The 24223-nt window shown below is 48.9% G+C and overlaps 1 protein-coding gene across 14 annotated transcripts in view; it reads left to right on the top strand.

Annotated features, from left to right (window-relative positions):
- PPFIA4 (PTPRF interacting protein alpha 4) overlaps positions 1-18308 on the top strand; it is a 48281-nt gene extending 29973 nt beyond the window's left edge. For 2 of the 14 annotated variants that reach the window (XM_082391233.1, XM_082391231.1), the window contains exons 21-30: positions 1693-1786; positions 2280-2361; positions 2895-3095; positions 3799-3861; positions 6232-6407; positions 9890-9987; positions 10737-10912; positions 13658-13726; positions 17224-17401; positions 18005-18308. In XM_082391233.1, coding sequence (XP_082247359.1) covers positions 1693-1786; positions 2280-2361; positions 2895-3095; positions 3799-3861; positions 6232-6407; positions 9890-9987; positions 10737-10912; positions 13658-13726; positions 17224-17401; positions 18005-18054 — 1187 coding nt within the window. In that variant the 3' untranslated portion in view covers positions 18055-18308. The other 12 variants (XM_082391227.1, XM_082391232.1, XM_082391230.1 and 9 more) reach the window with 12 other exon arrangements.
- Positions 18309-24223: the final 5915 nt, after the last annotated feature.

The following is a 24223-nucleotide window of genomic DNA, read 5'->3' as shown; positions in this document are numbered from 1 at the left end:
AGCTTCTGCCACGAGAAGTGTCAGGCATCAGTATCAGGCTGTTTATTCAGTATGCTGTAGAAGGGGTTCCTGTATTCAGTGTGAGGTTGGACCTCTGAGGTTTCTCCCAATCTCGAGGTTTTCTGAGGTACTATGCTCAGGACCTTCAGGAGAAATTTCTTAGTTCTTTCTCTAAGAGAGTCAGTTCTTAATTCCTAGTACATCTTGCCTCCAGGACTCAAAATATCACAATGCCTAATCATGACTTTGTAGACATTATAGTCAAGTAAGTGCTTGGGCAAGGGTAGCATTATTAACATCTCTATGATGATATAAAGTTCCAGTGTGTGCTTGGTGTGTGGTAGGTACACAATAAATGTTAGCTGTCTTCCTCTCCCTTCCCCTATTCCTTCTTCCCTTTCTTCCTTTCCCTCCCTTCCTCCTTCTCTTTCCCTCATCTATTCAGTTATTTGTTCAATAGACATGTATTGAGTAACTACTGTAAACAAGGCTTAGTATTAGGTATCAGAGCAATAGTGCATTCCTTCAAGGAGCTCAGTTTCTAATGAAAAGGAAAAAATAAAGAGATGATTCTAAAACAATATTAAGATAGCAATATGCTCTGGGTGCTTCTGGAACTCAGAGGTCAGCCATGGAGTGGTGGGAGCGACAGGAGCAGCTTCCTCTGCTGGGCAACACCTGGGCAGAAGCTTGAAGGCTAAGTGGGAATTAGCCAAGCCAAGAAGAGGTGTGTGTGTGTGTGTGTGTGTGTGTGAGGGGAAGGGGATGGGGTAGGGGGGGTCTGAGAAAGGCAAAGATTCATGGGTGTGAGAGTTTTGTAAGCAGTTGAGTTTATTCAGAGTGGGGAGGGAAGTGGGTGGGGGGAGCAGAAGAGGTGAGTTTAGACCCTAGGTTGGGGCCAGCTCATAAGGGCCTTGCAAAATATATTGTGGAGCCAGCCACAGATGGGAGGGGGCAGGGCTGAGAAGGTCCGGTCAGCAGAAGAGGCATCTCGTGTTGAAGCCTTATGATTTCCTATGTTCCCCACACCACATTGGCACCTAAACCTAAGACAGCATCCCAGATTGGCTTCTGGATTACCAACACCCTCTGTCCTCTGTGCACTTGTGAGGAGTGACCAGGGCTTAAATGAATTGTAAAATGCTGCCCCTGCCATGAACTCTAACATCAGTTCAGGAGATCTTTAACGGAAGAGGACAGAGCTATGCATGTTCCCTTTTGCGATTTGTGCAAGTGAGTGGCCCTGAGAAAGAGGCCCAGACACACATCTCTGAATGTGCCTCTTTCCCCACCCTCAACCCAGGTCAGGACAATTCTGTCTAAGCCTCGAAGCCCACTCTGGCTCTCTGGGTTTCCTTTTCCCCTTGGTTTGGAGGAGGGACAAGTTCTGGCTAGGATTCTGCTGCCGTTAGGGTGGAACAACTTCCATCCATCTGGCTGAAAAACACCTCCAGGGCTGAGGTTCCCAGTGGAAGGCTCTCTGGGCTTGGGGTGAACCACTCGATGCCGCTGTGGGACTGCCTGGTTGTAGGGATGTCATGTGGAGGCTCCAAGAATAATGGGTTGTCCCATCAGACCCTCGGGTTGTCACATGCTGAGGAGCCTCCTGCTGGTCTGCTCCCCAGTCCTGGCGCAGGCCAAGGGAGGAGAAGCAGAGAGGGCCTAGCTGATATGCCATCTCTTCCCTTCTAGTTCTGCTAACAGACTCTGAGCTCGGTCTGCAGGAGCCCATGGTACCTACCAAGCTGGGGACCCAGGCAGAAAAGGACCGGCGGCTGAAGAAGAAGTAAGAGCCACTGGCCAGGCTCTGCCAGGGTGGGGTCCAACCCCTCACCCACTGTCTTTTCCCTGGACTGCTATGGGACTGAGCTCAGGCAGCCAGAGCCCAGCAAAGCCCTTTCTGGACTGAGTTGGCCTGGTCTAAGTGGGCACAGCAGGGTTTGGGAGGTTGTTCTTAGGATGACCTGAGTGAGAAAGAGACAAGGGTGCTGTGGGAGAGTGACCCAGCACCTGGGGCTCTCTGGCAGAGCAGAGTAGAATGTCTGTGTTTCAGGCCATGTGCAAACAAAGCGAGAGCCCTCACCTCGGGGAATGGAGAGGTGTTGCTGCTTCATGTCTTGGTGTCACACTGCTTCAGGAATAGAGCAGGGGTGGCAGTCCAATGGTGGGGAGAAGGGGTAGTGGGAGTCCAACTCTTGGCACAGCCCATGGTCCCTGGGAGTAAGCATGGTTGAGAAAGAAGGAAGGACTAGTGAGTCTGTTGTTCCTCTTCCTGCAAGACACCAGCTGCTTGAAGATGCCCGCAGAAAAGGAATGCCCTTTGCCCAGTGGGACGGCCCTACTGTGGTCTCCTGGCTAGAGGTAAACCTGGGCAAAGGGAGTCTAAGTCTACTCAGGGGTCTGGTGGGAAGGATGTGTGGATTGGGACAAGGACTCCTTGAGCAAAGGGGTGGTATTCCTAGAGTTTTCCCAGCATGTTTCTCCCTTGCCAAGTGCACAGTGCCATACCTAGCACTTAGCCAGAATCGATGCTATATACTGATGCCTCTCGAGTAGCTAAGTCTGGATAAGGGGAATTAATCTTCACTGAGCCATTAAGACTTAACACAGGTGGTTTCATTCTTCCTATAGGTGCCCCCAGGAGCTAATCACCCATGCAATGTTGGTAAAATCCCTTCACCTTCCCAGGCCTTAGATTTTTCATCTGTAAAATGGGAAAAAGAGGCATTTGATGATGGTCATCTCCACATTTCTAAATTCCTCTGCTTTTCATTTGCTGTTCTGAGACCATGGATGAGGCCTGGCCCTTGCCTCTCAGTATTGCCAAACTTTTGCAGTGGAGCCCAGATCTTGGGAAAGGGGCTGAATTTACCCTCTGTGCCCCATATCTGCAGCTCTGGGTGGGGATGCCTGCTTGGTATGTGGCAGCCTGCCGGGCCAACGTCAAGAGTGGTGCCATCATGTCAGCCCTCTCGGACACAGAGATCCAGCGGGAAATTGGCATCAGCAATGCCCTGCACCGGCTCAAGCTCCGGCTGGCTATCCAGGAGATGGTGTCACTGACCAGCCCCTCTGCCCCACCCACCTCCAGGACTGTGAGTGGCCTCTCCCTCACCCAGGACATTTTCAGAAGCCCCAAAATAGTGTTTACAAAGTCTCATATTGGTCATTGGGAAGATGGCAGCATTTGAGTCCTGCCCCTTACTTCCCATTCCCACAAAGGGTTCCACCCAGTCTCCAAGAGGAGGTAACACGGTTGCTAGCAGAATCCCAGCAGGCCTAGTTCCCTGCCTCCCACGTACCACCCATGAGCTCCATCTCCCCATACCTACTCTGCCGGTAATTTTAGATCTTTGGGCAGAGTTTCCAAAGACAGGACTTCTGGGTTCTGTGTTTTTGACAGATTGGGGTAGCAGAGGGAGTAGGGCATTTGTAAATTCTGGTCCTCCAACCTCTCCACAAGAATGTAAACCTCTCCATGGACCCCCCAAGGTAAAATCTTTCACTGTAGTCCATCTCTGTGATTGGGGTCAGCCCTTATTCCAGATTCACACCATTTATTCATATTCATTCAGGAAATATTTGTTGGGTACTTCTATGTGCCAGGCACTGTGCGAAGCAGTGCAGATACAGTAATAAAACAGAGTCGCTCAGAGCTAGACAATGTGCAGAATTCTGGGCTGGGCCTGTGGGAAGACTCAGGGGAAGGGAGCTATGTCTTGTCCTTAGGGCTCCCAGCCTGATGGGGAGCCTAGGAGCTCACACGCAGGATCAGCTAGGTCTCCTCTCTGCCTACAGTCTTCTGGGAATGTCTGGGTCACCCATGAAGAGATGGAAACTCTGGCAACATCCACTAAAACAGTGAGTCTGGCCCTGGGCCCTGGGCCTGGGGTTAGGGCTGATGACTTGCATGAGGATGAGGGAAAGGTTGTGGGAAGTCAAAGGGGCTTGTAGCTGATCTAATACGAGATTGGTATCCCTGATGTGTGATGGAGTTCTGTTCTCAGGGTGGTGGGTTGGTGGGAAAGAAGTGAGAATGGAAACAGTTTTTGTGTGTGTGGGGGGGTGGTCTATTCCGGGGGTCACAAGTTCACCCTGGGCTACTGGTATACTCCAGTAAAGAAGAGCAGGGCTTGGGAGGATTTTGCCCTGCTATCAGCATGAAGCCACAGAGTCCTTACCCTTGTGCTTGATCCTTGGTGGAGGAACAGGGAGGGTTGGGAGGACCTGGCACCTTGCCTGACTGTGTTTCTGCCACACACACATTTGATCCCCCCTCACTGCAAACACAGGCACGTGCACCAGCCTTCTGTGCTCTCTTAACCTTTCCAACAAGCTTTCCCTAGTCACCCATCCAGCTACTGGGGTGTCTGCTCCTCCTTCTTGATGGGACCTTGGGTGGAGGCTGCCAGGTTTCTTGACTTTGCCTGTTTCCCCCTGACATGCTGCACTCATTCCTAGGACAGTGAGGAGGGCAGCTGGGCTCAGGTAAGACCCCCTCCTCTTGTCCAGAACCAACTCTCAGCAGTTTGGGGTAGTGTTCTCCCAGCAGGTTCGCTCCCCTGCAGGACTCTCTGAGCCCCAGTCTTTTAGGTCCCTCTTCACCTGTCCCTGGGCACAGGTTCTCTCCTCCACTGAAGCCACCCGCCTCCATCCTTCTTCATTCCCCTTTAGCTACTTCTGGTTTTTCACTATGGCAGGTGAGGAGCCTTGGAGGGCTGTGCCCCCAGCATGCCTGCCTCTTCCCCTCAGTTCGACCCTCTTCCCCTCAGTTCGACCCTCTTCCCGGGAGTAATGAGACTTAGATTAGTATGAATCCTCTTCCTCTTCCTGTCCCTCTCAGGGGTACCCCTGGTGAGCTGAGCAAAGGGCTTTCATTCATTCACTTGGTGAGCAAGGATTTATTGAGCAGCTGCTAGGTGTTAGGCCTTTCTATGCCCTCTGGATACAGAAGTGAGCAAACTTAGCCCTCATGGGGCTTATATTCTAGGGGAGAAACAGACAGTAAACACACAAATAAATGGACAATATATCAGATAGATGTAAGTGCCACGAATAAAAATGAAGCATGTAGCACTGTTTATACTTGTTGGGCAACCCCATCAACAGGAGACTGGACAGATCAGTTATAGTATATTCTCACAGTAAAACACTATTTAGCAAAGGGAATGGATGACTCAGACATATAGTGTAAAGTGAAAAGTGTAAGTCCCAAAAGATTTTCTATTAAAACTCAAAAACAAGCAAATTTAATCATATTATTTAGAGAAATATACCTTGGTGACTATAAGAACATTTTTTCAAGCAGGGGCATCATGGACAGAAAACTCAGCATGGTGGTTACCTCTAGAGGGGCAGTAGGGCATAAGATGGGGAAGAAGAACATAAAGATGGATGCAACAGTGTGGATAACATGGATGGTGTCCAAGGATGTTAACTTCGTTTTTATGCTTAGTAATGAACATACGCTACATATGTTTTATATGTATCAATCGTTTTATTTTAAAAGATAACAAAATAAAATTTTCAATTCTAAAAAAATCAAGTTGGGTAAGGAAAGAGAGTGATGGAGGGTTACCATTAAAATTCATTCTAAGGATAGATGGTTAGGGAGGTCCCTGCCCTCAAGGCAGGAGGCAATGACTAAGTGGAGCAGGCCTCTCAGAACCAGACTGGGTGGGAGGTGGGGCACACGGTCTGTGGTGGGGTGGGAAGGCGGCACACGAAGGACCTAGGGAATCTCTGGAGAGACAACCAAGCCTTAGAGAAGAGCGCTGGCAGGTGCAGTTCACCTTACTTCATTTTTTTATATCTTTAGCCAAACGTAACTCCCTGTGGACCGTGTGAGGCCAGTTTCCCAAGTGAGACTGGCTTTCTTTGTCACTCTGCAGGCCCTCTGTAATGCAGCCTATCCCCTGGGCTCAGCAGGCTTGAGGCTGACTGAAAATCAGGAAGGCAAGTCTGCCTTACAGCACCACAAATGCATTTCAGAGTCGATGGGAAGGATTTCCTATGATTTGCTGCCTAGGTAGTTGCTTCTGTTCATTAGTGTAGATAACTGATAAGTGAGTGGGAATATATCATTTCAGGATCTTAAAAAGCTCCATTTAAAATCCCCACCTCCCGCCTCTACCAGCCCCTCAGTGAAAGTAAGCTGAAATTTTATTGAACTGCTAGCTGCAACCTGCTGGCACTGCCTTTGCCCCCAGCCTCCTCCATCTTGTTCTCCAGACCCTGGCCTATGGGGACATGAACCACGAGTGGATTGGGAACCAGTGGCTGCCCAGCCTGGGGCTCCCCCAGTACCGCAGCTACTTCATGGAGTGCCTTGTGGACGCTCGCATGCTGGATCACCTCACCAAGAAGGACCTGCGGGTCCATCTGAAGATGGTGGACAGCTTCCACCGGTGAGCCAGGCTGGAACCCAGGGCCACCTCCCTACACAGGTCTCCCCCAACTCTGGGGGTCTGTCTCCAAGAATAGAGGTGCTTCCATCTCTTTCTTTGCCTGTTCTGGGTGGTAACAGGTCTCCCTTTGGGGAAAGCCAAATCTTTGTCTCCCCTGCAGTTTGAGGGTTTAGTCCTCTCACCTCCAACCCTTAAGACACAGTCATTTCTCTTTAGCTTCATTTGGAAAATTTTCCCCCTAGATATGAATTTTATTTCTTGTCATTGAGCTTGCTGAATTCTCTACATTTACCCTGAGAAGACTCACACTGAACCCAGCATCTATTTTAGGTGTCTAATTCCTTACAAGATGAGAGGAAAGTTCTTTCTGGATGCTTGCCCTGCCAACATCCCAGATCTGAGCCTCTCAGTTTTAAACACACATCCTTTTGTACAGGAAGTCATCCAGTGTTCTCCTCCTCTTTGTTGAAAAGATCTTCTGTGCAAAAGTATCTGCAGTGGAGGTCACAAACTGGTAGCCTGAGGGCAGAATTTGGCTCACACATGTAATTTGTTTGGCCTACATTGTATTTTTAAAATTATGACCGTAGCTGCCAATATTTAAACACTAGGAAATGTTAAACAAAATTCTGGATGTCTGGCTTCTCTTGAAAAAGAGAAAGCTCTATGGGCACATCCCAGCATGGAAACAACCAGCTGGAGCTAGGGAGGCAGCCCTCCTAAGACATAGGTTTTCGGTAATGGTTCCAGGAGTTGATGGTTTTTAGGAAGTCCTTTTTAACATCCAACTTCAAATCACACAGGCTGCTATTTGAGCCAGGTCTTTTATCTTGAGTAGTTAATGTGACAAAGGGTGGAGTTAGGAGTGTGTAGCTTTTCAAGGTTCTTTTAGGGCTCTACAGGTGTCCCTTGGTCTCTCCAACTCATAAACAACAGAAAGTTATATTTGGAAGGGATCTAGTTAGCCTCCATATTTTATGGGTGAGGAAACTGAGGCATGGGAAGGAGCAGCGGCCCGAGGTCACTCAGGGATGCTAGCAAAATGCAAGTCTCCTGACTGAAATCCAGTTCTCTTGCCACCATATTGCAGAGCCGCCTATGCTGGAACCCCCAGCTGTGTCTGTGCTGAGCACCACCCCTCCCTCACCACCGGGGCTGAAAGGGAATCTTTTGTTTCTGTCAATCTGGGAGGCTGCCAGGCCTAGCTGCACCTGTTCCCTCCTCAGTGATTGATAGGGCTGGGGAGAGAAGGGCCATTCCCCACCAAGCTGAGATGTGCCTCGGTTGCTAGAGGATCAGGCAGCCCAACCCTATACAGCATTATGGAAGTCCTCCCCCGACCCTTTGCCCATGAGAGACTCTCAGCCTATACACACGGTTCCAGATTTAGCTCTAAATCTTGGGTACTTCACAGTTTCTAAAACATTTCCACATTCCTTACCTCAATTAGGTATATAACTGCTTTTTTTCCACTTAATATTTCATAAGCATGTTCTTATATCTTTAAAAATTCTTTTAAATCATACTTCTTTAACGATGAGAAAGAGTTATTTAAAGACTCTCCTTTCACAGATGGGGAAAACAAGTCCAATAGAGATTGAGTGTCACCAGGTCACTCAGCCAAGTGGTTACAGAATGGGGCCAGCATCCTTCTTTCTTGACACCCAACTCAGAGCTCTTTTCCTTAGACCATAGTGTTCTATTGAGCAGGTTTCCATGAGAATCTCCTATTTTGACAGGAGAAAAAGCACACACAATAATTAGTAATGTCCTCCCAAAAGTGGTACCATTACTGAATGCCTCTGATGTTCAAGAGCTGGTCTAAGCCCTTTCATACAGGGTCACCTTTAATGCTCACAGTAACTCTGCAGGAGAGGTATGACCCCCATCTCACATATGCTGAGTGCCACTCAACTGGGAAGTGGCACAGCTGGCATTCAGATCCAGGTGGATCTGACTTTAAGGCCTTTATATTTTTGCTAAGCTGTGCAACAGCTTTGAAAGTCATAGGAACTGAACTGAAAATTATAGTAAGTGAGATTGAAATTAGAGGCATTTCCATTTAGGAGGTATGTGTGCATCTGCCCCCTCCAGGGGACCAAGGCTTAAACCAGTGGCCTTGAGCCAGATCCCTTAGAAGTGGTGTCTCTGAGCTATAAGGGTTTGTTCTAGGCAGATGGGCTACCTGGGTAGAACTGAGGGGAGAGAAGTAGGGAGCAATCAAGCATAATTTAATCTCACAAAGCAATGGCCTCAATGATAGAGTCAAAAGTATTTGGAATTGGGAGAGACCTTCTATTCTATTCCTCCACTTTGTAGATGACAAAACCCAGAGAGGCTGAATGACAGAGTAGTGTTCAAGTTTAAAGAAGAACACTACAGGGAAAGCTGCCCAAGATGGAATGAGCTGCATCAAGAGGTAGTGAGTTCCCTGTCACCAGAGGTGTTTAGGCACAGGTGTTCATAATACTCAAAAGGATGTTACAGAGGTGACTCCTGCATTAGGTGGGGGGGAGCTTGGACTGATAGTGTGTGGGGTCCCTTCTAACCTACAGATTCTTTGGTTCGTGGCCTGGCTTAGTAATTATTTATTGAGTGCTTACTATGCACCTGGTACAGTTTAAAGTACTTTTAGTACTTTATGTGAATTATTTCACATCATTCATTTAGCATTTATGGTGTTTACATTTGTGGAATGTGTCAGGCACCATCCTAGGGGTTTGAGATACATCAGTGAACAAAACAAACCTCCTTGCCCTCGTGGAGCTTACATTGTAACTGGGAGAGACAAACAAGGAATTATAAATATATAGAATGTTAATAGATAAAAGGTGGTAGAAAAAAAAATTAGACCAGCGTAAGGGGGATTGGTGGTGCTGGTGATGTTGCAGTTTTAAATCAGGTGGACAAGGTAACTACTGAATTTAAAATATAACATTTGAGCAAAAACTTAAAGGAGACAAGGGGGTAAGCCACGTAGCAGACTGGGGGGCAGGGAGGGGGTGTGTTCCAGGCAGAAGGAGCAGCCACTGCAAAGGCCCCAAGGCACATAGGCCAAGCATTCCTGCCACGTTTGAGGAACAGCAGGGCTATCAGTATAGGGGCAGATCATTTATCACATTGTAGGCCATTGTAATGACTCTGAGTGAAATGGGCACATGAAAGAATATCTGTAGGGTTCTTTGTCATTCCAGTGCCTGGAGAAGGAGGGACATGTTGCTATCATTCAAAGAACTTTCCTTTGTCAATCAGGCCCACACCCTGGCTGAGGGGGAGGACTTGGGGTAGGCAGAGAGAGGGAAGTGGCCTTGGGATAGATTATGTCTAAGCCCTGGAGGAAGGAGGAGAAGGAGCAGGCTGGGATGTCTCTGTGCTGGAGGATATAGGTCTTGATGGGCTGTGGTTGGTGCTGGATATGGGGCAGATGTGGTAGAAACGTGGCCCCACTGAGGCTCTGGCTCAGGGGGGCTGTGTCCCTGCAGAACCAGTCTTCAGTATGGCATCATGTGTCTGAAGAGGCTGAATTATGACCGGAAGGAGCTGGAGAAGAGGCGGGAAGAAAGCCAGCATGAGATCAAGGGTAAGCTTGTCAGGCTCAATGGAGCCTCCTCTGAAAGTTGTGGTGGGAGTGGCCTTGGGGGAGCAGGGACCTGCCTCACTGATCCCTGCCTTGGGCTGAGTGAAGGGAGGAGAGGCATTCTGTGCCACAGGGAAGCTCCAAATCTAAGAGGGAAGACACAGCCCTTAGGGAGCAGGGAGCTCCCAGTCTGATGAGGGAGACACAATCCATGCCCAAAGGATGCTGCCATCTGGTGGAGGAAAAATAGCCCCTGCCCAATCAGCTGCAACATCCCCCTCCCCAACACATTAGACAATGGCCACCAACTAGACAAATGCAATGATCCCCTTGGGATAATGCTATAGACTGGTGTGAGAAAGTGCTCATGGAACTTGGTGATCTGGGTGGGGCTGGACAGGAAAGAAAGGCAAGTCTTAGAAGAGACCTTGAAGGTAGAAAGAATAAGAAGAGGGCCATTCCCGCCTGGGGGCAGGGGATGACTGGTACAGGGGCTCTGGGGAGAAAGCCTATTAGCCTGACCCTGAGTCTTGCAGTGGCAAGAATGGAGTGGTATGGGGCTGGTTCTCCAAGAGCCCAGGTGCCAGGGAGGACAGAAAGAAGATGTGGAAAGTTGAGGTGGGTAGGGGTGGGTAGGAGCCAAGAGAACAGGGTGGACTGGGGCTCTGGGTCTAGGGACCTCTATTTCTGTCCCTGGAGGGGCCTTGGCCAAACCTGTCTCTTTCTACTCCTTTTCTTCCCCTGCCCTCCAGATGTGCTGGTCTGGACCAACGACCAGGTGGTTCATTGGGTCCAGTCTATTGGGCTCCGGGACTATGCAGGAAACCTGCATGAGAGTGGTGTGCATGGTGCTCTGCTGGCCCTGGACGAGAACTTCGACCACAATGCGTTGGCCCTGGTCCTCCAGATACCCACGCAGAATACCCAGGTAGGCTGTAAGTCTCAATCAGTCTGATCTTGGTCATCAGTCTCAATCTTGCTCTCTCTCCCTCTGATATGCGCAAGTTTATGGATTGGTGGGAGGGCTTTTTGGAGGCCTGTTCTAGAGGGGATCACAAATGTCCTCAAACCTCCAAGTGGTCCCTATGCATAACCAAGTCCCCAGGAAACAAGTGCCCTTCACATACAGAGCACATTCAGCACAGGCCTGGAATACTGTGTTAATCCCCACACTGCAGTGGGCACCCCCATCTCCTCCCAGCCCCATCTTTACAGCTGACACTTTTCCTCTACTTGCTTCTCTGACCTGACTATTCATAGAAGAAAACTAGCCCTGGGGCCCACAAGGACCAGAGAACCCATATCCCCTTTGTTCCCCACCCCCGGGGATCTGTTCCTGGGTCCCTAGGTTTTAGAAAGCTAAATATACCAAATAACACAGCCCAGGGCTTCTCCATGTCAGGGCTTTGTCTCCCTGTCAACAGCTCAAAAGATTAGACATCTCCTTCCATTACATTTGATAATTATTATGGAGCTGTCATCTAAGAATATATATAAATTCTCTTGAACCTATTTATATGTTTGGCTTTTTTAACTTCCTGTGGGTAATGGACTCTAGAATTACTACCTGTTGTGTAAAGTACTTCCTAATTTTATTTGTCCTAAATGTACCCACAGTGGGCTCCCCCGGGGAAGAGAATTGCCTCATCCTAATTGTCTACGATTTAGTATGGGTATTTGTATTTGACTATTTCTCACCTTCTGTGATTTCATAAACTCTGATTGTGTTGCCTCTGGGTCCAAGCCTTTGTCTCTCCAGACAGAGTGGTCTTAATTCTTTTAGCCTTTCCTCATATAGACTTGTCTCCATGCCCTGATCATTTTAGCTGCCCTTGTCTGGACTGTTTGCAGCTGTCAGATCTCTTGAAATTCAGCCACCAGAGCTGCACAAGCTATTCTGGGAGCAGACGAGTTTTCACTTGTGTGAGGATAGGGCTGAGTTGTCTTATAATTTTGGGTGGAGTGTTGGCCTTTTAGGGGTGATGGCAGCACACAGGGCCAGGGCGTCCTACAGTCTCTTTGCAATGACCCATCCCAACCAGTCAGAATGGATAGCACAGATTCCCCTCATTCTCTAGGAAGAGCTGAGATTTCCCCCTAGCTGCAATTTTTCTTTTTTTAATCAAGGAGTCATTTCTAATTGTATTTATTTATTTATTTATGGCTGCGTGGCACGCGGGCTCAGTAATTGTGGCTCGTGGGCTCTAGAGTGCAGGCTCAGTAGTTGTGGCACACGGGCTCAGTTGCTCCACGGCATGTGGGATCTTCCCGGACCAGAGACTGAACCCATGTCCCCTGCGTTGGCAGGCAGATTCTTAACCACTGCGCCACCAGGGAAATCCCAATGCAATTTTTCTATGCTTGCCAATCTCCAACCCCAGCAGCTGCTTTCTTGCCCACTCATACAACTTTGTGAAATGTTTCTGAAGTTTGTAAATGTCATAGTCACCTTTCACTACCCAGAGGAACAGTGTCATCTGGATACTTGAAAATTAACTATGCTTCTCCTTTCTGGTCACTTAAAAAATATTATGTTCCCAATACCAACAAAGACTGTCCCCACAGAATTCTATGGTTAATATTATCTACCCAGAAATGGGCTTGTTTTTCTCTCATTTCCTATCTCTAAATACATTTGTGGACAGCAGTACATCTGTAAACAGTAGCAGGGCTACTGTCTGTTGCTCTCTAACCAATCTTATTTTTCTGACCCATTCATTTAGCTTAGCTATTAGGGGAAGTAGGATCTGACCCAATATGGAATCCTTCATTAAAAATGGTTCAGAAGGGCTTCCCTGGTGGCGCAGTGGTTGAGAGTCTGCCTGCCAATGCAGGGGACGCGGATTCGAGCCCTGGTCTGGGAGGATCCCACATGCTGCGGAGCAACTGGGCCCGTGAGCCACAATTACTGAGCCTGCGTGTCTGGAGCCTGTGCTCCGAAACAAGAGAGGCCGTGATAGTGAGAGGCCCACGCACCGCCATGAAGAGTGGCCCCTGCTTGCCACAACTAGAGAAAGCCCTCGCACAGAAACAAAGACCCAACACAGCCGTAAATAAATAAATAAATAAATTTTAAAAAAATGGTTCAGAATATCTGGTGGTAGTTTTGAAAATTTTCTTGTTTCTGGGATTTCTCAAATCTCCTAGTGAGAAATAGCTGGGAGGCCTAGAGAAGGCCTTTATGCCCCACTCAGCCCAAGGGCCACCAATATCCATGACTGAGCAGTTTTCCTAAGTTAAATTTTTGATGTGGAACTTTATAAAATACATTTATATAATCTAAATAAGTTAAATCTTCATTGTCCATGGTCTACATGCTTATTTACCCCTCCAGAAAGATCGTATGGCATGATATTCCCCTATAGAGACAAACTGTGGGGTTTTTTTCCCCAGTAGGTGAAGTCTGTCCATCCACGTGTTCTATGATCCTACTTTTTAAAAAATTATAGTTTTCTAATTTGCTCCATATGAAAAAAATCGTAAGGTTAACATTTTGACTTCTCAGAGGACACCAAGGTTAGCTCAAAGGAGTGGCATCAAGGGCTAATGGGTTAAATGCACTGAAAACCCCATCTCTGCCCTTGGACCCCCTAGGAAACAGGTGAAAGATGGCATTAGAGGTCATTAACCATAGCGCCTCCCTTCTCTCCCTCTTTCACCCTGTGGACTCCAGGCACGCCAGGTGATGGAGAGAGAGTTCAACAACCTGTTGGCCTTGGGCACAGACCGGAAGCTGGATGATGTGAGTACCTGGCTGTGAACTGGGGGCCTTGAGGATCTGGTCACTGTTGGTTTGTTGGAGTTCATGAGTTCTGCTTTCCTTGGGCTAATGATTGGTGGGGTGGCCTAAGGGAGGAGAGCCATAGAGGATGGGGATGATATCAGGGGGTTGGGGAGGCAGGGACAGGCCTAGCAATAGGCCTGGAGAAGTCTCTATGACACTCCTTCTGGGTACCTCTAGCCTCTTCCAACTCTGTGCCCCAAATCTCCTAACCACACAGGATCAGAGGTTTCCCCCAAAGGTCATCTCTTTGGGATCATACCTTTTTCTTTATCTCTTAGACACCCTCTCTTCAGTGCTGTGAGCACAGCATATCTCCAGCCTGCTAAGTTTCCCACCCATCCAATAGTGTGGTTGTTTGGAGGTAGACATTATTCTGAGGTCATTAAATGACAGGTTTGCTCACATGTTCCTCAGTGCCGTTTGACACAGCTAAACACATGGCTCAGGCTTCTATCATCCCAGCTTCCTTTCTAGATTTACTCTTACGCCCCAGGTCACTGAAGAAACAGTCCCTTCCAACTGGGTTTCATCAGGCCTTCTCCTTGAGTTTAGGTTGGACTATGTCTTGGAAGACTCCAAAGTTCTGGCCATAATGCCAGAACTGTTAGAGATGCCTCCTAAAACATACGTGTTTCCTGAGGGCACAGCCCCCTCCCCAGCCCCTGCCTCCTCTCCCCTCCCTCCTCCCTACTCACTTTCCTACCATTAACCTTGCCTGCCTTCGCTGTCAGGTTTGCCTTAGCTGCCTTGGTTCCAACCAAGTTAAAAAAGAGCCCAGACTGTTTATTTTTAGCTTCTCCATCTTCAGTCAGATCTGTTTCTGATCCCCATTTTCTCTGCAGCACCCCTACCCCTACCAATGCCTCTGTTTAGACTTCTGGGCCTCCTTGTGGGACACCATTAGTGTTATCTACTTATCAATTAGTCTCTTCTTAGTTGGGTTTAACAGGGCTAAAACCCACCTTTGTGGAATGACTACTGCACCTCGGTAGGTAGGACACACTCAGAAACATACAGAATTTGTGGAGGGGTGTTTTCTTCACAGAGGTACCTTGAAATTTGGATTGTGTTATTTACACACACACACACACACACATATATTACATACATATTACATATGTATATGTGTGTGTGTGTATTCCAGTCAAGGAGAGAAACTGCCAGACCCCACCAGATGTCTCCACTCTGAGATCTGAATCTTCCCAATGCCCCTGCAAGGTGGACCCTCCTACTTATTCCCCACACACTAGGTTTTAAGCTTTCTTTGATACAGCTTTCCCATATATCTTTGAATGGTGCTTTCTAATTTAGAAAACTCTTTACTCCTTCAATCCTTACAAAAATATTCTTTGAATGCCTACTCTGGGCCAGGCATTGGGCAAGGCATGGTGGTGCAGTGAGGACAAACATCTTATTTTATGCTAACAATCATCATGTGAGACAGGTTATCATGCCATCTTACAGATGAGGAATTGAAGCTCAAAGAGGTAACTTACTTGCTGTCACAGATAACTTACCTGCAGTCACAGGCTGACATGTGGCAGAGCCAGACTGGAGCAAAAGTATATCTGATTCCTGTGTTCTTTTTCCTACCTCCTGCTGCCTCCTAAAAGTGGAGATAGCTGGCCTATCAGGCTTCAGGCACTGGGGTGGAGTTACTGAGTAGGTGATATCATCTTGGCAATGCAGTGGGCTTTCTGGGATGCAGCTAGGTGTGGGGCTGGAGAGAACTGATTCTTTAAAAGGAAGCTTAAGTAGAAGGCCAGGTCCTAGGAATAAGGTGAGATTTGGGGGTGGGGGGAGTGGCAGGTGGGAGGTTGGAGATCCAAGAGACTGCCTCCTGTCCAGCCGTCCAGCACATCATCAGCAACCTTGAGCTGTCTCTTGCAACGGTTTCCTTTGACAATTCTGGTTCTCAGTTTCCCCTCTCAAGCTTCAAGGCCCTGGAGGGCTATATCCAGTTCTCCCATGCATGGATGTCAGGACTCAAGGGAAATGAGGAGATGAGGAACACAAAGAACATCTGACTATTAGGGGACAGGGGAGAAAAACAGAAACAAGTTCTTAGGGTTGGCTGAAGATAGAAATGGAGAGAGAGAGAGCGTGCAGAAGAGAAGGGTCTCTAGATTAGGTTAAAGATAGGATCATGGCGAAGACAGAAATGATGAGGAAAGTTACTGATAAACTCAGGGATGGGATGCCTGCATAGGGAGCCAGCTGCCATTTAGCAAATATTTATTGAGTGCCTACTGTGTTCCCAGGCACTACTCAGGTCTGCGGATATATTGGTTGGAACAAAAAGGATCAAAATCTCTGTCCCATGAAGCATAGAATTTGAAAGGGGTAGGGTGGGGGGAGGAAGAGAGGGAGAGAAAGGAATTGATGAAATAATCTCATAAGTACATTTAAAAATGCTATGATGAATGCTATGACAGACATACGTGGTGCTAAGAACTGATGGGGGCATTTGGCCTACTCAGGGCACAAACAACAAACCCTAATGGGGTTGGGAGAGGTTGTTTAGGTGAGAACTGGTGGGTTAGTGTCTCTTACTCCTGCTGCTAGCACTCTACCTGCACCAGTTCCAAGAACACAAGCGTTGAGGGGGATTAGGCATGGCTGCCAAGCAGGATGGTTGTAAGCTGTGAAGGGTGGGGTGGGAGGCTTGTGCAGAGGGACATCCTGTAGAGTTATGGCTCTGGGTGCCCTCTGGCAGAGATAGTTATTTTGGAGACTTGGCTGGCATGGGTGAGAGGGCAGATAGCAGGAGCCTTTGGAGGAACCTGCCTCTGATTGGCCATCTGCCTGACCCATCACTGTCAATGGGTCAGTGTTCTCCCCTGATCCCCTCAGGGATAGGCAGCCTGAGAAATATGTAGGGCAGATGATGTCCTATTTTACATTTACAGATAAGGAAACTGAAGCTCAGAGAGGTTACTTGCTCAGGGTCACATAGCTAGTATTGATAAAATGGAAGCCAGGTCTCCTAACTCCTGACCCAGCGCTGCTTCAGCACACCGGTGCTGCAGCCATACGGAGGCCCCAGAAAGGCAGGGAGGAGTGAACGGAGGCTGGCTGGTGACTACTTCCCATGGGTGAGGCTGAGAGGAGGAACACTTTAAAGGTCAATGGGCATCCCAAGCCCAGTTTGAGATGATTGGGGTGGGCAGAGAAACCGAGTTCAACTGCAGGATGCCACATCCGAACAGGGGGACCCCACCCCGCCTAGAGACAGGGAACTTCAGAGTGGCAAGGGCTCCCCGCAGTCATCCACTTTGCCCCATTCACTTTACACTAGGAAAAGCTGAGGGCCTGAAAGCGGACGTGACCTTGCTCCCTTCTTTCCGAAGGGAAAGGTACCCCTAGAACCAGGCACTGACTATCCTACCCCAGGCAGGGAGTGAGGATGGCAGTTCCAACGTAGCCCTGGTCCTCTGCGTGTCCCCACGGTGCAGGGGGAGGACAAGGTGTTCCGCCGCGCGCCCTCCTGGAGGAAACGCTTCCGGCCACGGGACCACCACGGCAGCGCCATGCTCAGCGCCTCTCGCGAAACGCTCCCGGTAGGCTTCCGCGTGTCCACGCTGGGGCCACTGAAGCCTCCACCCGCCCCGCCAAAGAAGATCATGCCTGAAGGTGAGTGGCAGGCTAGCTGGGCATGGCCGCGGCCCAGCAGGACATAGGTGCCTGGGCGGCGGAGTGGGGCGGGCGCTGGCGCTCAGGCGAGGCCGAGGCGGGCGCGCAGCTCCCGCGCCGGCGCTGCACTAACTAATGGCCGCCGCGGGCAGGCGCGGCCGGGAAGGCCCCACGGGCGAGCTGTGCGCGCACTAACCCGCCGCTCTGTGTTCTCCCGCGGCTGCCGACTCCTCCCAGCCGGGACGGCGGGGGCGCAGAGACTGGAGACCTGCACGGTTCGGACCTACTCCTGCTGACCCCGCCTCCCGGCCCGGGTCTGACGGGGCTGTGCCCGTGGCTCGGGGTAAGTGGGCCAGGCCCTGGTCACGGGCGCTCTTCGGCCCGCCCTCCGCCCGCACAAGGCCTCCCCGCGCCTGTCCCTGGCCTCCGGCCGGCCGTGCCGCTCCAGCCCTGCTCGCGCCCACTGCCTGGCTTGCCCTTCCTGCTTTCTCTGGCCTTGGGCGCTTGGAGCTTGCAAGCACGCCGCAGATACCTCGCAACCCGTCTCTCAGGGACTCACTGCCAACTCACCGCGCAATGCCTGTCTCTTTCTCTCTCTTTTAGCTCACTCTCACTATCTCTACGGACACATGCTCTCCGCCTTCCGGGACTAGCTACAGCCCCCAAGGCCAGCTTTCTCCTGCTTGGTTTCACAGGCTCGGAGAGCCCTTAACCCTCCTGCTCGGTCCCCTTACTCCACGGCTCCTAGTCTCATATCTCAGAATATACTCTCTACCCCCTAGCCATCCCACTACCCCAAGTCCAACGTGTGTCCCTTGTAAGGCTCTCTGGAATGTGGCTGGGTTTCCTGGTGTTGTGGAGGCAACCAGGTTGTGGGTCTGCGGGAGGGAGAGGAAGGCAGCCCAAGATGGATGGACTCCACCTTCTCTCTTCTGCATCTAGCTGGTCTGGACTGCAAACTCCACCAGAGACCAGGACACGCGTCAAGGGCTGGGGATGGCCCTTCCACGAAAATGGCACTTCAGACTGCCTTGCTTGGGTTATTTGGCTTTCTGGTTTCTGTCCACCTCTTGGTTGTACTAGATGGTCTACATCTGCTTTTGGCACCCTCGCCATTATCCCTCCCCCAACTCATCTGCATAGCTGCAGCTCCTGCCTCATCTCCAGGACCTCCTTGGGGGCTGGGAAGGGCTGTAGAAGGCCCCATTCTTCCTCAGGATGATGAACCTGGGAAGAGGGAAGGCTAAGGTGGAGATTCTAGGCCCTGGTTTAAGTTGAATCCCAAACACCAAGCATAAGGATGGGGAAACTCAGCCCTCCTGCCCAGTGAGAGGTGCAGGGAGGTCAGCTAGAGGGAGAGCCAATGGCCTGTGGTAGCCTTAAGCCCAAATGGCAGCGGGAATGCCTCCTGCCCCAACTGTAGGGTAGAGCTGCTGCTGGGCTGGGGGGAGGGGGAATTGTGTGGATCTTGGCTCTGGATCAAGCTAACCTTGCACTGCCAGCTATGCTCCCAATATTCCTTCCCTTTCTGTCCCCGTTTGCCCCACTTCTTTGATAATCCCAGCCCCATAAGAATATACCTAATGGGTGGATTGAGTATATACATTGACCTTAAAGTCTGGTTTGGGAAAAAGGTAATCTGAGGCTTCCTTCCTCTGATCTCCTAGGAAGAAAATAAAGCTTCCCCTCTAGTGAATCATGTCCTAGGTCCAGGAAATCCAGTGTTGGTGAAGACTGTCATTCTCCTGCTTGTCCCCAAACCACTACCCCTTGTTCAGGGCTCTTTTGGTGTGCAGGGACTGCTTCGTCCAGAAATTCCTGAGACCTGCCCAGTTTCAGTTGCTTTCCCCAGTAGCACGGCAGCATCCAGGGCCGAGGGATACAGGTCCCACTTTGGTAGGAATGTTATTTCCAAGAAATCCCTCTTCTTAACCCATGTACTCATCCTGCCAAGGTGCCTGGAAGTGTTTGGGACCCAAGTTCAGGGTGAGCTGATGGAACCTAAGGTTTCATCCAAGTGAAAGGAGAGGAAAAGTGCCTGAAGCATGTTTCCTGGAGAGGAGCCAGTGAAGTGCCACCCTGCAGGTAGCTGAGCAGCTGGTTTGCAAGCTGATGACTTGGATTCTGAGTGGTGGCAAGGCTAGCAGATGGGATGATGGGTCAGAGCACCCTGTCCAGAAGGAGTGCTGGAGCCTGGGGCAGTACCAGGCTTACAGGTTTCTGCTGCTTTTCAGTAGAGGAGAGGCCCACCAGTGGTGGGGCTGGGTGGGCTCCCATGGATATGGGCAAGGCATCCAACTTCCCTTGCTCTCCCTCATTGTTCCCTGCCCTTCCTGTCTGTCAGGCCACTGGGAATGGAGCTGGAGGAGTTCTTGAGCAGAAAATAAGTTGGATGGAGAGAAAGAGCTCCTATCCCTGGTTAATGGATGTTAAGATTATGGAGAAACCCCAGATTCCTAAGATTGGTGAAGCTGGAGACCACAAGGCCATCTGACTCCTTCAGGGAACTCTGATAGGCTAGCATAGTGGGAAATTCAGCCCCAGCCTCTCCTCTACAACTCAACCCTATCTTATTTAGTCATGTCATAAGGCAGCAGCTGGCAGGACCCAGGTCTGTTCGGGGCATCTTGGGATTATTGCAGGGAGGTGATGCATACAGTGATGGAAGGCTCTTGTCTTGGTGTATCCCTTGCCTCACAGTCAATGTACTTTTTATCTGGGGAGTCACTTGTGACCCATACCCCCTCACCAGCCTCCTGTATCTTGTCAGGTCTCTTCTCAGTACCATACTGCTGGCACAGTGCATCAGGAATGGGTGTCTGGGTGTGTATGAGTGTGAGTGTGTGTGTGTACATACCAATAAATAACCTGGTTTTGAGACAACATACAAATGGCTTTGGTCTTTTTTTTTTTTTTTTTTTTTAACTTTGAGCTTACCTGATACATCTAGCTTATTCCACAGTCCTAAGGGCTGCTGTAATCTGGAAAGTAAATATCAGAGTTTTTAAAACTTGTAGTCAGGGCTTCCCTGGTGGCGCAGTGGTTGAGAATCTGCCTGCTAATGCAGGGGACACGGGTTCGAGCCCTGGTCTGGGAAGATCCCACATGCCGCGGAGCAGCTGGGCCCGTGAGCCACAACTCCTGAGCCTGCGCGTCTGGAGCCTGTGCCCCGCAACGAGAGGGGCTGCGATAGTGAGAGGCCCGCGCACCGCGATGAAGAGCGGTCCCCGCACCGCGATGAAGAGTGGCCCCCACTTGCCGTAACTAGAGAAAGCCCTCGCACGAACCGAAGACCCAACACAGACAAAAATAAATAAATAAATAAATAAATAAATAAAACTTGTAGTCAGTCAGTAACCTTCTGTTTACTTACATAACCATGGGTTGATAGGTTAGTGTTTGAGCTACTTGTGACAAGGGAGTATAGGAAAAGGAGTGAGGAGTCCTGACTGCTGGGATTGATTTATTTCTTTTTCTTCCTCTGTACACACCTGCTTCACTATCCTCATAGACTTTCATACTGATGCAAGAGTTACTGATGCTAAACACCCATTAGTCATATCACATTGCTGTTCGCTTTTGTAGCAGCTCCACTGCTACCACTGAGGTCCAACTCCTCGGTGTAGGACAAGAGGCCATCATGACTTGTTCCAGTGCCCTCTCCTCCCAACAATCTTGAGTCCACGTAACTCAGAAATGTTGTGTCTACCCAGGCCCATCACCAGAAGGCAGCACAGAATACTTCTTTCCTTGCCTTTGCAACTGTGAACCTTCCAGACCCACTTCAAGCATCACCTGGGAGGCATTGCCTGCCTCTCCTCAGAAGAATTAGATAACCAGCAACCTTTTGCACCCCTGGCACTCTGTGCACATTGTGATGCTGCCTAGTCATTGTCCTCTCTTTGTCTGTTTCCCACTGGGCTGTGGGGAAGCTCCTTTAGGTCAATCTCATCGATCTCTGTGTCCCTAGATGTATATACTTGAATGAATAAATGAACCAACCTTATCTCAGTGGGGTTTTATAAGGATTATTATTAAATAAAGCTAAAAATTATTGAGAACTATTGTGTGCCAGGCACTGTTCTAAGCATGCTAAATGTATTAGCTCATTAAATCCTCCCAACCCTGTGATGTATCATCATCACCATTTTGCAGAACAGGAAATTCTAAAGCTGAGACAATGCAGCTGGTAAGATATAGATGTACAGATGTTTGTTAAAACTTCTGGCCCAGTTCCAGGAGTGCTTAACAGATATTACTTGCTTCTCTTTTAAGTGAGCCCAAGACCCTGCCCTGAAGTTAAGCTTCTCGTAGCTCCCTTTCTCAAACTCTTACATCTGTACCACTCATGCGGTACTTGGCTCCTGTGATTTTCATGGAGCCTTGTTTCTTCTGTTCGTCTGAATGGTGAACTCCCTGAGGGCAGCATAATCCACCATCCAGCCTTGTATCCTCTCCAAGGCTAACTGACCCACTGATGATACAGGATGGCAGAGTCCATGGGCACAGATGGCAGGATGGGAGCAAGACAAGGCAACTTGTGACTCAGGGAGGCCAAACAGGCAAGGAAAGATGCTGGCCTAGTGCCTACAAGCCTCTGGGGGTCCCCTCCCACCCTCTCAATGATCAAAGGTAGAGTTGACCAGCCTTGGTGACCAGCTGGCTACAGGAGTGAGATCTGAAGGAATCCAAGAAAACTAGTTTCCCAGAGTTGCCATCTACTGGGGTGGGGAATGTAGAGGGAACAGGCTTATGTGAAAATGTGAGCTTGATATTGGACATGCTGCATTTGAGATGAGACCCCAACATCATGTTTCTGTCAGCATTTGTAAAAAAGAAAGAAGACTCTAGGTTTCTTTCCTAGAACACTTTCCTTTGCCTTCCTTAGGAATGGTCCAGCAGAGTGAGAGGCAGAGAATCTGGATCAGGTGGTTGCCTGTGGCTGAGGGGGGGGGTGAGGGACAGCCAGAATCGCTGTGGGGTTTGGGGATCCCATTTGGGCCTAGGTGGTGCCTCTTTAGCCAAGATCCTAGCCCAATTCACAGCCTTCAGTTCTTTCTGAGCTTTAGCTCACCTCCAGGCATCTCTGCCCTAGCCTGGAGCCCAGAAACCAGGAATTCAGACAAGTCCAGGGGACGTGACATGGTGGGTCTTATCCAAGAAACAGATACCTGAGCTGAGGGGGCTCCTCTTCTCTCACCCTCCATTTTACCCCCTTTACCTCCCTCTCCAGTTGGTCCAACCACTTACTGTACCTGCAGCACTTAAAAAGGTTTTTCACTCTGCCAAATAGGTTACTTTGAGAAGTTAGATACCTAAGGATGTTTATTGGAGTGCAGCAAATAGTACTTTAAGCATTCTGCAATTCACACTAATTATCTAAACACTCCAAGAAGTTCCTCTCTACACACTGACAATTGGTATGTCAATTTCAAATCTTATCTTTTTATTCTAGCAGATTCCCTAAAGTCCGTTATTAGGCAACATTTGTTTAACTTTGATTTATTGCATGTGCTTCCACTGGAGACCAGATTTAAGCTAATTTCCCCAAAGAACTATCACTCATTACTCATTAATTGGAGTCTTATCTGTAATTCAGTTGTGAAGGTCAAGCATTTGTTAATTTAAGAAAGTCCCTGTGCTTTGATGACAAATGTTTCTTCTGTGAAAATAATGAGTGAGGCTGGGCTCCAGTTTGCCATTCACACAGGTGAAGTTCTAGCAAATTGTTTCTTCCTGGTGGGAGGCTTAAGGACTTGAAGACTGAAAAAGAAATAAGCAGACAATGACTACACCTGACAATGGTCAGGAACAATCGACCTTAATAGCCATTGCTTAGAACTGTTCATTCGTAACAGATTATGAATATGAACCTCAGATTCCAATTGACATGATAACTGAAGAGGAATAAACTTAAAAAATATATCCAGCAACCTGAGAGCCTATCAGTTCCTTAGTAGAGATGAGTGCCTTTCTCTTGGCCAGACCAAGCCCACAGTAAGAAGGAGGGCAACTGAAGGCAGCCGGCTTGTATCTACCCTAGGAGCTTGGGAGGTACCAGGGGCAGAGGAAATGAACCTGAGGGAAGAAGATCCCCCTTGAATGGGTAGTTCAGTATTATTGGTGCATAATAAGGGAGTGAGTATAGATTGTAGAGCCAAGGTGTTGCACCCACACATGTTACTCTCCTCATCTCCAAGGGCAGTGAGCCAGGGAGAGCTAAGAGTTGTGGCAGTGACCTAGGTATTCCTCTCCAGCCTTTCCAAGAAGGTAAAACTGTGTCAACTGAAGAAAAATGCACAACCTAAAAGTTGCAAGATATGTTTTACTCAGGGAACTTACTGAGGACTATAGCCCAGGAGACAGCCTCTCAGATAACTCTGAGGAACCGTTCTGAAGAGTTAAGGGAGGAGCCAGGATATATTGGAGTTTTTGCTGAAAAAAAATGTAGTCAAATGTCAAAGATTACTGCTAATCACAAAACACAGGCATATCAAATTAATGATTTTAGTGCTTTTCTATGTATGGGAAGATGCAAGAGTCCAGGCTCATTGAAATTATTCTTTAGGTATGCATGTTAACAATCTAGGGCCAGTATCTGAAGCACATAATGCTTCCTGTTTTTTCTCCATCCTGGATTCCCCTCGGGGAGTACCTTGCCACTACAGTGGATGATAGTTTGATGGCAGGCAACATTTGTTGTTTACTAGAATGGCAGGCAACATTCCCTGTCCACAGCTGTAAACACAATGACATAAACCCAAGAAGAAAATCCCACAAACGGGGACAGATTAGGCCAGTTTATGATTCCCAGCAGGCCCA

Source organism: Balaenoptera borealis (assembly GCF_965194805.1).
Source record: "Balaenoptera borealis genome assembly, chromosome: 1".
Classification (NCBI taxonomy): Eukaryota; Metazoa; Chordata; class Mammalia; order Artiodactyla; family Balaenopteridae; genus Balaenoptera; species Balaenoptera borealis.
This window is presented reverse-complemented; position numbering and strand designations above follow the sequence as displayed.